General features: G+C 41.7%; 1 protein-coding gene across 50 annotated transcripts in view; it reads left to right on the plus strand.

Annotated features, from left to right (window-relative positions):
• The window catches only part of LOC138288307 (mucin-19), a 1,675,551-nt gene that overhangs the window by 204,575 nt on the left and 1,452,908 nt on the right, over positions 1 to 18,068 (plus strand). For all 50 annotated transcript variants that reach the window (XM_069229764.1, XM_069229784.1, XM_069229763.1 and 47 more), the window contains one exon: positions 4,732 to 4,758. In XM_069229764.1, coding sequence (XP_069085865.1) covers positions 4,732 to 4,758 — 27 coding nt within the window. The remainder of the gene's footprint in view (positions 1 to 4,731; positions 4,759 to 18,068) is intronic.

Here is an 18,068-nt window from a genome sequence, read left to right on the forward strand (position 1 = left end):
ATAACCATCCCTACCACTACAACTCAGTAGGGAAAAGGTCTCTATGTCTGAATATTGTAAATAGAAATACCATCTGACTAAAAATCAAATCCCAAATATAATTTACAAACATATTTTCCTATTGGATGTAGAGTTTTGTGATTAACTCTTTTGGATGTTATTTTTGCAAACACTACTTTGGATGCGATATTCTTGCACGACTCCAATCAATGGTGTATAATATCTAATGGAGTCTCTTATTCTGTCACAATGACATACATAGTACTCTGAATTTATCAAGTATGCAGTTAGAGATAGACTGCTGTTAGTCGAAGCCTGACAACTATAAAGACTGGCTTTTCAAATTGATCGTCATCATTTCTGATTAATATATAGCATTGGTTCAAGCCGCTGCTGGCTCCCTCTGCCTGGTAGCTGTTGACTCTGCTAACAAAGTTGTCAAGCTTTTCTTTCGGGTTGAAGCCCTTATGAATTCCCTGTAGTTTAAAACCCAGCGTGTTAGTTTACATACAGTGTAAAACAAGCATTTTCAATGCAACGGGTCTTGCATTTGCTTGAGTTAGGGCTAATAGCTTTGTAAAGAAAAAAAAAAAAACGCTGCGTGGAAAAAAAACAGATAAAGTAGTCAGGTCACCATGCTGAAATCATTGAGCCTCATATGTTTTTAGTAGTTTACCGGTGCTGTGTAGGTGGGATAAACACTGGAAAAAGTCATGAAGTATGCATGCCTTTCAGAAATGAAAGCAAGCGGATTTTAAAAGGCAAGCCCTCAAACCAATGTAAGTGACTGACGTGACATGGGCGTCCTTGGAAGCCCAAAGAGAGGTTACAGAATGGGACAGAGCGTTTTGCGCTCGCCCATAAAAAGTAGGTTGTTTCATATATAGACTCATACAATATAAATATAATCCACAAGAGTATGTCCAGCAGTAAGGGGAAAGAGAACACACTCATGCTGTTACAGTTTCAAACTGACATTTGGATAGTTTTTACAGGTCCATTTTTACCAAGCCAGTGCCTAAGCAACATCTTGTCATGATCAGTAGCTTCAGGACTGTGAAAATTTGACAGTCAAAATGCATTCATTCAATCCAGATATGTTGTTGAAAAAATCGCTTGCACTGTTTTATTTTATGCAATTCAATCCCAATAGCTGAAAAAATTAACATGCCAGTATGTTCCAAACAGTCAGGGCAATGCTGGATATATGGATGCAAGCATTAGTCTTATTGTTCTGGTTCGCTTTTCAAAATAAGCTCCGTTGTTAACTCTCCTGAACTAGACTATATTAACATAGAATTACCAAATTTTCTCTAGTGCAGTGGGCCTCTCTATGAACATGTGGCCTAATTTAATTCTTTGTGGGAGCCCCCCCCAATACCCCCTCTGCCACAGTGACGCAGTAAATTACTCCATCTCCCTGATGGAAGTACAACCTCCCAGATTTAGACATTTCTGCTGGCCCAGTGAACATTTCTAGCATTGACAGGAACAGTGTCACATGCATTGTAATTTTGCCATATGGCTCTGTCAACATGAAGGAAAATTACCAAGTTTTTTTTATTTTCAAAAAGAAAATCCCAAAGTGGGATTTTCTTCTTGAAAATAAAAGAAAAAAAGCAGTGCCCTCCCTTGAGATGGGAGTTTCTGCTATCCTCAAACTATGGTCCGCTCACAATTAAATCGGGCAGGCAGACCATAGTCTTGATGGGGAGGGAACTTGCTGTTGTGATGGAATTCCCACTCGGCCAAGTTATAAATCTGTCCCATAGCCAGATTGCTAAATTTTACTCAATTGTGAGATGGGCCTGTCTATGAACATAGATTATTAAATCTTCTTTGCAGGTTCAGTGTTCCTGTCTATAAACATAGACAGATAACTAAATCTTCCTCTAGGGTGCAGCGGGCTTGTCTATGAATATAGACAAACCCTTGGGAGCAGGGGGCTTGCCTATGGCCATAATCATTTTGGTCCAGCATCTGCTACTCCCTTATCTCCCAGTTCAGGGAATTGAACCTCTTTTCAAATGTGTTATCCTAAGGAAACCAGACAGGATGATATGGCTTCCAGAGATATTGTAATCTGTGTAGGAATTCCACAATGTCATTCTTATTATGACTTTGGTATCAGCAGAGTTTGGGAGATATTACACATTTTAAAACTCAATGGAGTGAAGAAAGCTTTACTTTTCATTCACACATTTGTGTGTTTGGTGCATTTAGAAGTGCTTGTGTAATCATTGGCTTACCTGTCTGTGGGGTTGGTGCATATAGTTGTGCTTATGTTTGAAAAGTAACAATCTGGAAAATTGAGTTAACATTCCCACTAACATGTTTTCTTTATTTTGGACCACAAATTTCTGATTGGGCTCTTCATATTTCATAGGTTTTACTTTTACATAGTTGTCACCTCTTGGCCATTGTCCCACCATGTTCTATATAAACAGTTAGATCCTTAATTAAAGTTTGGGTGTAGGACGCTGTTGCCTTCTATGAGTAAACATTAGCCATCCAATGTTGAGATGTAACAAGGATCCTGCTGAAGTTACGGTATCGTCCCTGCCTTCTCCCCTGCATCTGAAGGCTCCATAACCCTGTGTGGAAGGAATTCATCCCCAAGTTCTGCCAGGTAGCTTGTGGAATCAAGTGGTAGATCATAACAGCATCATGGGGGTAGCGATTCTGACATGACAATGTCTATCTCTACCTAGTCACGCCCCTCCCAACTCCTAAATTGGCAGTTAAGTCTGCCAGTGGTGGGTAGTCCCTTGGGCACAGGCAAGCTATGCAAAGATATATCCAGGTATTATTGGCATGGTGTTTGACAACCCTCTCTGCTAAAAAGAGCTGTAGTGTTCAAACACAAAATAGCCTTCTCATATCTACATCGCACAACTGCACAACTGCAACATCCTCCTGTTACAATGAAAATATAGAGCCTTCCAACAACATGGCAGCGTTTGCCTATTTTGTCTTGCAAACCTCTTTGGTGCTTCCCTTTTGAAGCTTGATTGGTTTGAATTTCTGCAGTGGGCATTTCCCTTTGTGTTTCTGACTCCAGCCATCCAGTTGGTGTTGGCGCTTTGCATATTATACATGTGAATCACATTCATCCCATTTTACATTTTGGCATTGTAAGGTGACTAAAAGGTTCCCATTGTCTGTACAGTTGACCCGAACCCTTTCAAAGTCCCATAGTGATGTAACTGTGTATGAAATAATGTGATTTCTTTTCAGGATGACAGCCGTTTAACTTTTACTTTGCCTAGTCAGGGACAAATCAATCCTAACCTTTTACTTTCTTTTTAATGCTCAGTGCACTGCATAAAACACCATCAACATCATTGGTTTGTGATGTAAACATTAATTTGTTTATTCGAACAAGCAACTGAAATATACAGTTCTCAGACTCTGCTAGACCTAACGTTATTTGCAGCTTTCGTTTTACATTTCTATGTGCAACCCAGCGGCGACTGCCGCAGATATCAAGGGGAGTGGCGGGGGGAGAAGGACGGGGATGGTCGGGGTGTATATTAAAAAAAATGTCTCTGCTGTTGCCTTACTCGTCCTCCATTCCTGTTCTGGTGTCCCAGCATTCACAGGGACACCAGAAGAGGCGCCCCAGCAATCCTGGGGCTGCTTGCGTGCTAAACATAGCATGCAAGCAGTGTCAACATTGGTCCGAGCGGTAATGACTGCCACTCAGACACATCCCTGGGGCCTGTGCAGAAACCTAAGTGCGCATGTGTGTTTGGATGACTGTCCAAACACACATGTGCACTTAGTGCACATAATTTCTCATCCCCCTCCCACCTCCATTAGCCAGCCCCGCCCCTCCCTGCTGGCTGAGCCAGCAGAAGAAAAATAAAACAATATTCGTTTTATTTTTGTCTGCTGCTGGCTCTTAGTCAGTGGTGCGATGCTCCTCTGCCATTGCGGAGGATCCGCCCCTGTTGCAACCATAATAAATTTTGCACATGCTATTCTCAGCGTTTTCTATGAATGTATACTTACCCATTTTGGAATTACACCAAAACACATGGGCTTCTGATAAAATAGCATTCCTCCAATAGATTTTGCCATCGTAAACTAGTTCATTTATCATCATGCATACTTTCCTTCAGCTGTCGTGCATTTGTATGTACATGTATTGATCTAATGGAGTCCCTGCGTTCAATTACTTTAAAACCATTAAACACCATTCTTTGAGTCACACCTGGTAATACATTGAAATTATTTTAGTCACACCAAGGGAATAATTCAATAGCCTTATTTCTTCTCCATTTGTAAAATCCAGGTAGTTCATCTGAAAGACGAGTTATCCCATCTCCCTCCTTTCTACTGAGAAAGGGAGGTTGGTTCAACAGAAACATCTGAGATTTCAGTCACCTGGAACCTGTCTCAGAACAAGCCAGTGAGCGGCCCCAAGTAACTCTCCAACATGTTACGCCAAGCTTACCTATTTGAGGTCTCCTATGATGGGCACTACTGGCTCCTGGACTACCCCACCTCTCTGCTTCTACTCCTGACTGCTATCCCATCCATTTAGGACATCACAGGTCATCACCTTCTGTCACTCGTCTGCCTGACTGACTATCTGATGCTGCTTCTGCCTGAGCTTAATCTTTCAGTTTTCTCACTCCATTTTCAGAATCAATGTATTGTCTGAAATATTGAAACAAGTGGATATTATTGCCCCCTGAAATGTTTGCTGTATTTTTTTCTTTGTAGGTGGATCTCATGAACACGGTGGATCTGGTATGAGGCTTTCATTCATTATGCCTTTTTTAAATCTTGAATCATTTCCCTATACTTGGGGTAATAGCCTGTGTCTTATAACCATGATACTATATGTTTTGGGGAAGCAAATAGATCTTTACTTAGAACATGAAGTTGCTTGTGCCAGTGGCAATTTGACCTTTGCAAGGTATGTAGGTGAAACCAGCCTTACTGAGATTGTTAAACTTTGGTATGCGTCCCTTCATGTCTTGTTTTTTTTTTTTAAATACATGAATTTCATTTTCTATATATTCCTAAAATTCTTTTTACAAGTGCTGGTCTGTTGAAAATGTCTCCCTGAGTTTCCTGTCACTTCACATCCAAATGAAAACTATGTACAAAGACCCACAACGTCACCCCTGAAACTACTATTGTACAGTGTCTTATGCAGTCTCTTATCCTCACAGAATGCAGACTTTAAACTGTACACGTTTTGCCATGAATAGCTAATAGAAGAATATAATTATTTTTCCTTCTTCATTGGAAAACCATTGTTAACTTCCAACATGAGAAACTAGGCCACCGAGATATATTCTATGGACTATGGAAAATGTTGTAACTTCACAGACCCATTGCTGGGCACATATGTACTTCTAGAGGACTAATATTGTTTCTCTCCACTCTGTTTTCCATTAGTTCAAGTAATAAGACTTGCATCTCTTGAATCCTGGCTACCCTTTGTGCATTTGTTACAGTAGGCCTAGCGTTGAGCTCAATCACTTTGGTTAAGGGGCCTATCAATGCTCCAGTTTTGCTGTATGTCTACTGAGATCATGCATATTTCATTTCAGAACTCTAAAATCAGAACATTTTTTGTGGTTTATCAAAAAACCTCAATCTATTTTTGATATCCTTAGTAATGTGTAGTAAGTCTAAATTCCTCATGCTCATTTTACTATATTTCCATGGTACAGAATTAGGAATGTGGTTTGGCCGTCTTGTTTGATGTCAGCAATCTTCACTTGCTCACTATCACTGTCCATCTGTTCGTCTGGGTCTTATTCAAAGCTGACATAGAGGACAACCAATCTTTATCTGAAATTTGGACCAATATTAATATGACTGGTAGTGGCCCTTCTTACATCGTTATTCTGTAAAAAAAATCTCTGATCAACTTGGAACATCTTCTAATCAACTTGGATAATTTGTAAATGCTCCTCCACCAGAACAATTTGTGACCTACAAATATGTACAATTATATTGAAATACATTTTTTTCATCACATTTTGCAATAACTTGCTTCATCAAGATATTGGACTGTTTTCCTTTTAAGAGTTGATGATAATTTCATGATTACAACTTCACAAGCTACATCACTGAGAAAGGAATGCCCACTTTCTGCATTTCCCAGTAACATACTTAAGTTTACTATTGGGCGTTCAGTTTTAAGATAGTGGTGGGATTCAGTATTAGCAGACCACTTCTAGAATGCGCAGGTTTGCAGTTTAAAAGCTTTACTTAGATCAGACATTGATCAGCTCACTACTGGCCTTCAAGATAACTACTTCTGATTCCATTTTGTTGTGGAAGGTCAGAGGTGTGTTTACATGTTAGTTGGTAACTGGTTAGTGTGCTGCATTCTGTAGTCCACCTGTGAGTTATCAGTGAGAGTGAACCTGCACCATATGCTTTTAGCACATATGCCAAGTAACAATAACTTCAAAAATAATATGGCAGAGCAGCTTCTACATCAGTTGCATATTGTATAATTCCTTCTTACTTCAGGCTTAGACTTCTTACTAGAGGCTATAGCTAAGACATTTTGAACCTTCTTTGTTGGTTCTGCTATGTCTTACCAAAAACCACAGATTATTACCATGTGCTGTATGAATTACCATGTGAAGGTATGGATCCAGATATCATGAGTCCACATGATTTGTCAAAGAACAAGTGCAGGGGTATCTTTTTCAGGAATTTGGTAAGCAATTGAGGGGCCACTGCTTGATGGTAGACCTACAGTTTGATTTAGGTATTTCAAATGAGAACAGTAAGGAATAAGTGGGATGACATCTTTCTGGCAGCATCTCCTCTATAACATTCTAGGTGTTTCCTGACTGTCCTCTTGAGGCATTCTGCCTCTTGCATAGCCTTGCATGTCAGAGTAAGCGTGTTTGTATATGATCCAGGGTAGCAGGAAGTTGACCCGTCGGCTGTATCTTTACTTTTCAATATTAGAGGGCTATTTCTTTGGATGAATATTCATTGATGACATAATTCTAAGAGCTTTGAGATCCAATATCTTGTGTTTAAAAAAAAGTCTTTGCAATAGGTGTGCTCTTCGGGTTATTATTAAAGATTGTCTTGTAAAACAACTTCCTTAAATCTTTTTAATGATTGAGAACACCTAAAGTTCAGAATACAACATAAAGGCAATCCTATTTAATAGTTGCTTCTGTTAAGGTTTGGCGATTTGTTCTGTGCTAGTTATTTTGCTGGCATGCTGCAGTATACCCTGCACCAGTCCAAGGATGCTAGTTTCCGGTCCAGGGAGGGCCTGGCTTGGCATTCGGGCTGGACTGTTCCCATGGAGAACAGGGTCAATACTGATTTGGATATGGCTGGGTCCAAACTGGGGTGGCGTGGTGGGCAAAAAAACAATGGATTAAACCCGGATCTTTGTGACTGGGGGTGAATGTTTGTATTGTTCAGCATTCCGTCCATCATCTGTTCTTGTTGCTCTGACACCGTGAGACATGCGCATTAACAGGAGTTTAGTCACCACACCACAGTCTCATGTCATCTTCAACATAGACATCTAGCTGCCGGATTATAATCTGTTCCAATGATTTGTCCGTTTCTATTTGCAAGCTGCATATGGAAGCCCTGTATTAATAGGAAGGTAGACCACAGCAACAAACAAGTGGATCCTCTCCAGCTTCTGAATGAATGATAACACCACAGACTAAAAATGTTTGGTGACTTTGAAGAATGACAGTTAAAAGGCCTGAATTGCTAGAACAACAGGCATCAGGCAACATTCTGACAATTTCTAACTAGGAATACGTTACCAATCCACAGATATACAAAACAAAGTATAAAGTAGAGATTTGTATTTTTTTTTACGCTCTAAAATTCCAAAATAGGGGAAGTTATAAAGGGTTGACACAATTTGGGAGGCAAATAAAGAAGCCTGTCTTTGGAGTGACACTTGCACTATGGCTAGAAACAACTGTGCTGAGGTGATTGGATGGAAAGGTGTGTGCTGGCAATGCATGAGCTCCATGCACCTTTTAAATGACTAGTGATCTCAGTGTAATCTCTCTGTTTCCTTTAAGACTCACAAGACGATCACAAATATGAAGCAGCCTAGTTAAATAGACCAAGTCACGTTATTCCCTAAAACCCCTTGCTGAAGGTTTGGACTTGAACAGTTTTACTTTAGTTCTCTTGTATTCCTTGGCAAGTGATCTAATTTGCTGCTGTGCTAACATTTATACAGACTTGACAAATTTGCAAGCTTATCCATTGGATAACAGTGTTAATAATCCAAACTGAAAGCTTAATACCTTAATGTTTTTGAAGCAAACCCCCTAAACACCACTCGTCTACAATTAGTCATGAAAGTCACTGGCAACACAGTGGTCTACGTCAAACTACATTTGCTTATTAAAGCAATGCATCTTTGAATGCATCTCAGAGTAAGACACATAACACACATAACATGGCATGCTATTGTGGGTTATATACCGAAGTATAATGTTTGAAACTGGAAAGGCTTCTTTAACAGAGATAAATGTGTGAACAGGAACTTAACCAAGAGACAATGAAGCTAAGCAGTTTTATATCCATTTATACATAGAATAGAACAGTTTGGGAACTATTTTCCAATTGCAGAAAAGCAGATTTTAAAAAGTAGAGTTGGGTATTTTATATTTGACAACTTAATCGAGGAAATATCTAAATTCCTATCCTGTTTTAATTTGAATATTGTAAATTCAAAAATGTTACATACATATATGTAATGTATATATATATATATATATATATATATATGTATATATATATATGTATATATAAATACGTATATATATATATATATATATATATATATATATATATATATATATATATATATGTATATATATATATATATATATATATATTTCTTAGTGGCAGTCGCCACTAGGTAGTTACAGTTAGGACCTATTTTCTATAGAAAGAGCATTTTTGTTTTGCTAATAACTTTGCCGCCGTTTGATGAATCTTCACCAAAATTTCCAAGAAAATACAATTATTACTTCAGCTGCTGTCTGGAAAGTTTTGGAGTGATCCGTCAAGCGGGGTAGGGAAAAAGGAGGGTCCCAAAACGCGTTTCCCCATTCATTTTTTCATAGGGATTTAGAACAGCGATAGCACCCAAGCCACTGTACGGAATTATACTAAAATTTGGCAGAATGGTAATTCTTGTCCAGAAAGGGCCCTTTTTGCTATTTGGTGCAGTTTTTGAGAAATTAAGGGAAATCCAAATTTGTATATCTAGGGACACAAAGGATTCGACCCCTCCAAATCTCGTGCTGAGATCTGATTGGTTGCCAACACTTCGACAAGGGAGTGTTGACAGCCATGTTAGGACTTGACTTCAGCCGAGTTCCTCAAAAAAAGAATAAAAAAAACAAAAGGAATCAGGGTTGAACACCCTGACCCCTTAGCTTTGGTGCTGTGATCCCAAAGGGACCCCCGCCCCCCAGGGAAAAATAGCATTTTCTTTTTTAAATTTTTGCTGTGTTTCACGGATCCGGCGAAAAGTAAAAAAAGAAAAATGAAGGGTGGGCTCCTATTCTTCTTAATTTTGAAGCCCCTGGGTGGGCCAAGTCCTGGTGGCATTGCTAATATAAGGAGGGGGCCACCTGCCCCCCCTGGAGTCACTGATTACAGTCAATACATACTTTCTACCTAATTGCTAAAAGGATTTGCGCAGAGCTAGTAATCGATGAGAGTTTTACAACTTATTGACTTAGTATAGGAAATACTTAAAGGAAAATTCAAGTGATCAGATAAAGCTAGGGCCACTTGAATTATGCGATTCTCCGGCCACAGTATTTTCCGCATAATTATGGATTTGCTAGATTTGTCATATAATCCATCAACTGCTTCATAATCTGCAGAGTTTAACAAAACAAATGTTTGTTGGTCGCACAAATCAAAAGTTACTAAAACATGGCAACACATGTTCCTTTGAACTAGAAGGCTCTTCGCAAAGGTTGACTGTCCATTTTTAAGTTGCTTATTGCTGTATTTGGGTGTTAAAATGATACTCATAAGGTGACATTTTTCCCTAGAACTGTTATCATTTTAAAAAATGACAAAATTATGAAGTGATACTGTTAAAATCCCGTTCAGAACCCACAGGCAATCAGGGGTTAATGGGCCTAACCATGGTGGGTGGGGGTGTTTGGGGCCTTTTACTTCTGATGTCCTGGGGCCTGAACTACTATGGATCCTGAACAACTGGAAGAAATTCCCCCTCAGGAATTCACTCTCAGTAACAGTGTGGGTCAAGCAGTCCAAGGCTCCCTTGGGAGTAAGGTAGATTTAGGGGGTGAACACATACTCACAACTCAAAATACGTGCAGCAGCAGCAATAAATTATTGTCCAGCCAACTACTCACTTTTATGAAAAAATAAATATTTTATTTTACCGCTAACAACACAAAGGGTCGTATGACATTCACAAGCAGCTTCCACAGTACCCAAGAGGTCAGGGCTGTAGTATTTTTTTAGGAAGTTCCTTTTTGCACTCTTCCCCCTAGCTCTAGCACTAATGGATTTCCCAAATTCACTATATGCAACTTCCAGGGTAAGTCCCACTGCTAGTCCGAGTCTTAAGAGTTCCACTCTGACTCTATTTTCAAGTCAAAAGTGTTCCACTGCCAAAGTGCTATTTAGTAAGAAAGTTCTGCCAGGGTCAACTGTCCTGAAATCAGTCTTGCCTACACCTGCAGGATCAGAGTGACCATAGTTCATGATAGCACCCCCTCCATGGGCTCTGGCGCAACAGTGGCTCGTTCAGGCGAGTTCACTGCACACAGCCCTGGTGGGCTGTGTTCTGTGGTCCGTGAATTCCTCAAATGCAGTTGTGCTGCCGCAGTGAGACCATTTTTGGCTTTTCCAAGATGGGTACGTTCTTTGTTCTGTCCCACAGTGAGTGATATGGGGAACAGTGCATAGGTCCTGACTCTGATCCTATTTCATGGTGCAAGTCTTCAGGAGTCCCCAAGGCAGCATTACTCCTCCAGTGACAATCCCAACCAAGTCACACATCTTGGTTGGTCCCAGTGACCCATTCTGACATACAGGGCCACCATTTCTCCACCACACATGAGTTTTGGCCCAGTCAGCATGGCAATCTGTCCATGGCAGCCCCTCCAGGCATGCTGGGCTGCCGATGCCTCACTGCAAATGGTTGTTGACCTGTTTGTCACATCAAACATCTCAACTCACATTTTAGCAGCCTTTTCTGGCATACGGGGTTGCCTGTTCCTCACTGCACAGCAAGTGTCACAGCTCATTTCATGGTGGTCCTCGTCTGGCAAAAAGGGCTCACAGAATTTTTCCTTCACATGGGCAGTGACCCGAGTGGGGTAGCAGTCATCTCCTCACACCTTAGAAACAGAGACCACTCTACAGGATTCACCAGTGGACTTCCTCAAGTGCTCTCCTATTCCTCTCAAGGCAGACTTGTCTTGGCAAGCAGGCAGGTACTAGTGCCCCAGGAGCCCAGGAAAGTGGTCTTGGATCCCCTGGGTGATGTCCTCTCACCAATCTGCGAGTCTAGCAGGTCTTGGCCCCTAATTCTGGTCACAGGCAGAAGTCTTGTAGAGTTTCTCCACTGTATAGAGCCTGACTTACTGCTTGACAATTGAGAATTTATGGGGTGTCAAATTCTCCTCATAGTCCATTTACAGAGAAACAAAATGATTTATATTTTGAGTCTGTGAAGTTTATTTGGGGGTTCTGCTTCCTTTTCAAGTGGCCTCTCTTTGAAGCAAACTTCAAAGCTGACAGCCCCACTACAACATAGGCTATGGAAGTGACTAGAGTTCACACCTGGATGTCAGCCACAGTGATATGAGTATCAAAAGGTTATCCCAGGGCCTCAACCATACTCTTTATGATTGTCTTATCAGCCCCATCTGTTTCCTGAGATGTGCCCAGGCCCCTTCTATTTGTCCTCTCTGTCAATTACAAAGCACCCTTTGAAGTGTACTGGGGTATCCTGATCCTCCCTTCTCCAGTGTGTCCCTCCCAGCTTACATGAATGTAGCAATACACATATCTGTCTGGGGGAATTCCTCTACCTCCACTCGTTATGTTTCACCATGCAGCCCTGGGTTTTCTAAGATGGAACCCAGAGTCAGCCATGTATTGTACCATCCACAGGCACACTTACACCCAGCACATGTATACAGCACACATGCACTGCACAACATTAGATCATTTATGTACCCCTTTCAGGCACACATATACCCAGCACATGCATATAACATGCACACACTGCATAGCACTACATCCTTCATGTATTGTACCCCCCACAGGCACACATACACTCAGCACATGCATATAATATATATGTACTGCACAGTACTGCCTTATTCATGTATTGTACCACTTAGAGGCACAAATACATGCAGCACATGTACATCACACATGCAATGTGCAGCACTATACACCAAATCAATGTAGGCCAAGGATGAGTTAAGCACAAAGCAGCTGAACTTTATGAATGAGTCTTTAGGCCTCACTTCAATGACACAGTTGAAAATGACCTTTTCACTCCTACTGATCACTACACGGTATGCTACCACTGGCACGGTGGTGCTGATTGGCTCCTGATAAAGGAAGTAGCTTTTTACCACCTAGAGGGTGGTGTTTTGAGTGTCCCTCCCAGTCCTTGAAAACCACAATCTGTGAGATATGCCTATGTCATGGTGCACATGCATGATCAGTGTTTGTCTATGACAACAAAAGTTTGCATTAGGGACCCAGAATACAGTATAGTTGGGGCACTCAGGGCAGGGGTGCACGTCCATTCCCATGTGGAGGACTTCTCCATCCCAACAGATACTGTCACAAAATATGTTGCATTAAGTTGCAGAAATAACCTTTTCTTGCTGCATAATTTAGTCACCCCTGTCACATAATTATGAGGCTGTGGCCCTGGATAAAGCCACAGGTTGAAGAATGACACAATTATTTGTCAAACTAAAGCCTTCATGTACTTCAAACTCCTTCATAAGACAAATTAAAAATGAATTGATTAGTTACCTCTCACCAGAGACTTGTTGGAAATTCATTTGTTTTCCTTTTGACTAACTTCCAATCCTTAATGTAACTGGTGCATGGGCTGGCATGTGGAGTAAGACTGAAGATGCAGGTGGGGATAGAAGGGGAACTGATCCATGTGCTTTTCTATTGCTCTTGCATTGTATAATAGACACATTGTTACATTTACTGTCTTCATAAAAATGGTGATTCACTGGATAATGCCATTTATAATTTTACTGAATCTTAAGTGGAAAGAAATATACATTAATGAGATCACTTTTTTTTCACAAAATGTGCTGGGAACTACTATTGGGTAGTATGCTTGATTATAGTAATTCTTTCACTCATAGGGTGAAAGTGTCATGTTTCTCAGTTTCAGATGCTTGTAGGAAATCATCCACCTCCTGAGGCTTACAGGGACACAAAGGTTACTCTATAATGCCATTTGTACATTGCCTGCATCAGCTTCCGCTGTTGGAGTGTGGCTCTGACTGTGGATGCTTGTTGCTTACTAAGCTAACTAATCTCACAATTACCTTCAAGAACTCCATAGAAAAGCCCCACTACTCAGGCTCCTAAATCTCACATTGGTCCTTTAACCACAATATGTGTAAAATCCATGAAATCGGGTACTGGGAAGGTGAGCGTGCATGATTGGCTTGGGGGATGGTGGCAGCAATGGGTGTTGGTTGTGGCACAGGGCTCAAGTTCATGACCCAGGCCACATACAATGTTTGAATACAGCCCTGTACCCTGTTCCTTTGCTATTATAAGGCATCAATTGTGCCAAACAATCGAACATTCCCTATGCAATGAGAGGAAATGGGGTGCTGTTACAAGATGGCATCAGTAGACCTACAAGATCCCCAAAAACCAAGGCAACTTCAACTCCATAAAGCATCTTCCTTTCATCTGCATCCTTAAGCAGGGTGCAAAGCTACCTCTCCATATGCAATTAATGCAGCCAGAACAGCTGGGGGAAGTTGGGAAGAATAGAGCCACCTACCACCCTCTTGCAAAATCAAATGTCACTAGGTGTGAGAAGCTCTTAAGTGCAGGAGCTGAAGCCCATACTTGTCATAAAGGCAGCAGCCACCGTATTGCAACCAAATCTGCATTACACACAAATGTGTCTGAGAGGCTTCTCTTGCCTTGAGATTGGGAGGGGCAATGTGGCTCAAATTATTAGTATTAATAACTCCAACCTACATCATGCACAGAAAATTTTGACTTCTGATATGTGGTGACATTGGTGGTATTTAAGTGCCACAACCTGGATTCATTCCTCCCAGTGAGCAGGTACTAGATAAATCATTTGCCAAAGGAACTGAATATGTATTCTATACCTACAACAGATGAAACAGTGTCATCCTAGTAGATCGGTGAAAGAGTCTGAAATGACCTTTGCTGTGGAAATTACATTCACAGTGAACAAAGATTAATAGAGAACTCCTAGCCACATTTCATCTCACACAAGTAAAATTACAAGCAGCGGGAAGAACTAATTAGCATCTAATTTCAATGTGACTGTAGTTATAATTACTTATCTGTTGCAGCTTCCATAGGTTTACATATTCCCTACTGTGATGACGTAGTCCACATTAGTCAGTCTGCTTTTGGAATAGGGAATTGCTCCACTCCCCAAACCAGGTTAGATGAAATGAGGGATACAACAGCACAAAAGGAACCTTTAGAACCTACAACCCTCCCCTCCACCAAAACTCCACCTCCCCCAAAGGAGGTTGGCCAATCAAAAGTTCAAAGGGGCTCAAGCCCACTAATTTTCGATGCACCTCCCCACAGTAGACATGGCAGAAGGGTATCCCACCTTCTTCTGAGTTTTTCTGGTAAAGCCATGATCATGCCATTCATGGTGTTGTTGAACCTTTTGGGGATGGTAGGAGGTGATGATCTTGTAAGTAACACTACATTAATCCCACAACTTTCAGATAGGCAGGCATGAAATTGGTGCCCCTATATGAGATCACCTTCTTTGGAAATATCACCCTGGTGAAAATACCAAGTAGGACTCTAGCTTCTATAGTTGCAGTGACTGTCTGGCTTCTGTCTATCTGGTGGCATGGTCCACTACCACCAGGATGAACCTGTTCTCAGATGCATTCTGACAGTCAAGGGAGTCCAATAATATCAATCCTTAGTCTCTTAAAGGAGTCCCAACCAAAGGTAGTGGTGTTAAGGAAGCCTTTTGTCTTGCCCCCCTATTGTGCCACTGGCATGACAGGTGACACAGGACAAGTGACACTTCTGTCTTCCACCCTATATTCCTACACTGACAATGCCCTTGGATTTTCATCAGTGAGTAGCTTCTTAGTGTACACAGAATCTCCTCTGGTGTGTCCTGGCTGCTGACATTCAAAAAACACCCGTCCTTTGAAGGGTCATAATTTGTCCTCTTGTACCCTCTCCCCCCTGGATTTGGATGAGTCTCGCCCCCATTCACCTGGGTATTCTTTTGGGCTGTTTTAAGAACTCTTTCTTTTTATCTTTGTTGCCCAAATCCTATCCTTTCTTGGGTACCCTAGCGGATCCACATTCATCTACTGTCTTACCCAACTCTCTTGGACTAGATACCTTTGAATCCACCTGATGTTGGTGTAACTTCCCTGTAGGGAAATTAGTAAGAATCTGTTATTTCACCAACAACTTATAGATCCCTTCATAAGTTTCTACCTTGTCACCCTTTATCCAGCCATTCAGTGACTTTTTGAAGCATCCACAAAGTCCACCCATATCTGTTGTGTACACTTGTGGGTGTTCCTAAACCTTTGTCTGTATGCCTCTGGGGTCAAACCAAACAACTCAACATGTGCTGCTTTCATGTGTGGCTAGAGCTCTGCCACTTCATCCTCTCGTGTCAGGAGCCTATCTCTCCCCACCACTGGCACTAGCTCCCACAGCTTAGACCCCACCTTGCTGGGATCCCATCTTCCTCATCATAGGGTGCTGGCCACTTGTCAATGTCACCCCCTACAAACCTAGGTACTATAACCTTGGGCAACCATGAATCATGGGCATTCCCTGCTGTTACTTTAGTCAAGTTGCTTTTGCCACCATTCTTGCTGAACTGCAAGCCCAATTTGACCCTCCTCCTTGAGGGCTGGTCTGTTCTCCTCCAGGGCAAGTCTCCTTTCCTCCAAAGCAAAGAGGCTCTGGGCTTCAAGGTCTTCATACTTACTCTGTGAAGTGTTTCACTTACAGATATTGAAGACATTAGCACAAGTGGAGGAGGCTAGAGTGACATTGTCCTCCTCATTCTCCTCATGAATAACTCTCCTGTCATCATCCTCCTCCCCACTGTCTGAGGTAGTTTGTCTTCCATCAAATCATGGACTCTGTGAGCCTATTACCAGGCCCTGAGAACTTTCTCAAGATCCTCTGTCTTGACTAAGGACCCTAAGATGATCTTCCTGTCCTTGCTCCAAGCTCTGAACTTGTTTGTTGGAAAATGGGTTATTGGTAAGGGTAGGTAAGTACCTACACTTAGCAGTAGGCCACTAACCCCCACTAGGTTCAGTTAGGTCTCAATAAATTAACCCCAGCTCAACCCTTGGTAGCTTGGCAATGAGCAACAAGGATTAATTTAGGAGACAAAGCTTCAAGCATTCAATTATCACAAAACAGCAATTGAATAAAACACAGCAAACAGTTTAAAAATCAAACGACCAATTTATAAAAATAGGAAATAATTTTAGCTTTAAAATGACATCAAAACGAATAAAATCAGAAAAAGGGAACCAAAGATAATTTTTTTAAAAGAATTAATTCTTTTTAGCACATAGAAATGAATAGCGCCAATCAGATCATCTGGTCGCACCTCGACTGGGGCAAAGTCAAAGTTTAAGGCTGACCGCAATGGAGCCCTGCTCGGCAACAGCAAGCGGGAGGCCTCGGTCAAAAGTTGACCTTCGGACTTAATCGTTATCTTGAAAATTTTCTTCAGTGGGACCAAATTGCCAGTCCGGTCTGACCTGCTGGAGCCCTTCCTCGGATATGCGTTGCAGGAGCCCTCGGTCTACATTCGGACTTAGATAATTTTTTTAGATGAAAATCCTTTGACCGGGGCAAACCTGAAACTTGATCCAATGTCCCTGGAGCCCTCTTCAGATCGGTTAGCTGGTAAGTTTCTTCAGAAGTTGGTGCAGGGAACTCTGGTTAGCAATTTTTCACCTGTAGCAAAAAGGGAGTGCCCCCTTGAACCAGTTGAAGCTAGGCAAAGTCCTTGTGGTGAAACCCAAGTGTACAGCTGGTGCAGTCCTCCAGAGTGCAGTGTCCAGGTGCAGGTCAGGGGTCCAGCAGGGCAGTCCTTCTTCTCCTGTAGTTATTCCTGATAGGGATCTGAGGTGTGGTTGCAGCTCTGCCAGTTTTATCCTTGCTCCTGGGTGAAAAACAGGGGTCCTGGTTCTCCAATCAGGTGCAGGGTTCTTCCCCCTGTGATGACCACTTCCTTTGCTAAAAATCCTAAACACACCCCTCTGCTGCCCTCTCCTAATCTAATGAAGGGGGTACCTAATTGTCTGGGTTTGCTGGATGTGAGGGAGGTGCTCGGTTGCTCCAAATGTCCTTCCCTGCCTTTGAAGACCAGTTTGGCAGCCCTCCCCCTTCCTGCTTCTCCATCTGCTGAGGGAAGTTCTCCTCCCCCAGACAAATCTCTTTGTGTTCTGGCCAGGCCACTTCACACCTCATCAAGGCAGCCTGGCCAGGCTGCCAGAGGTTGGCCAATCAGAGAAGGGCACTACATGGCTGAAGTTGGCAACTTTTTAGGTGGAGTGTAAAACTCTTTACCTGAACACGTTATATTAAATTCACCAAAGGTAAGTTGTGGGATTTATTACAAAAATTCATTTGATACCAAACTTGAGGTATCTGACATTTAAGGGGACCTTATAAATTAAAATAAAGTCTCTCCATTCTCACCTATGGAGGTCATCCACTACAGTGGGGGAAAAACGAATTGGCTGTTTTACCTCACCAGGGCTTATAAAACTATCTTTATAAGGTCACTG

This window comes from Pleurodeles waltl, chromosome 4_1 (genome assembly GCF_031143425.1).
Source record: "Pleurodeles waltl isolate 20211129_DDA chromosome 4_1, aPleWal1.hap1.20221129, whole genome shotgun sequence".
NCBI lineage: Eukaryota > Metazoa > Chordata > Amphibia > Caudata > Salamandridae > Pleurodeles > Pleurodeles waltl.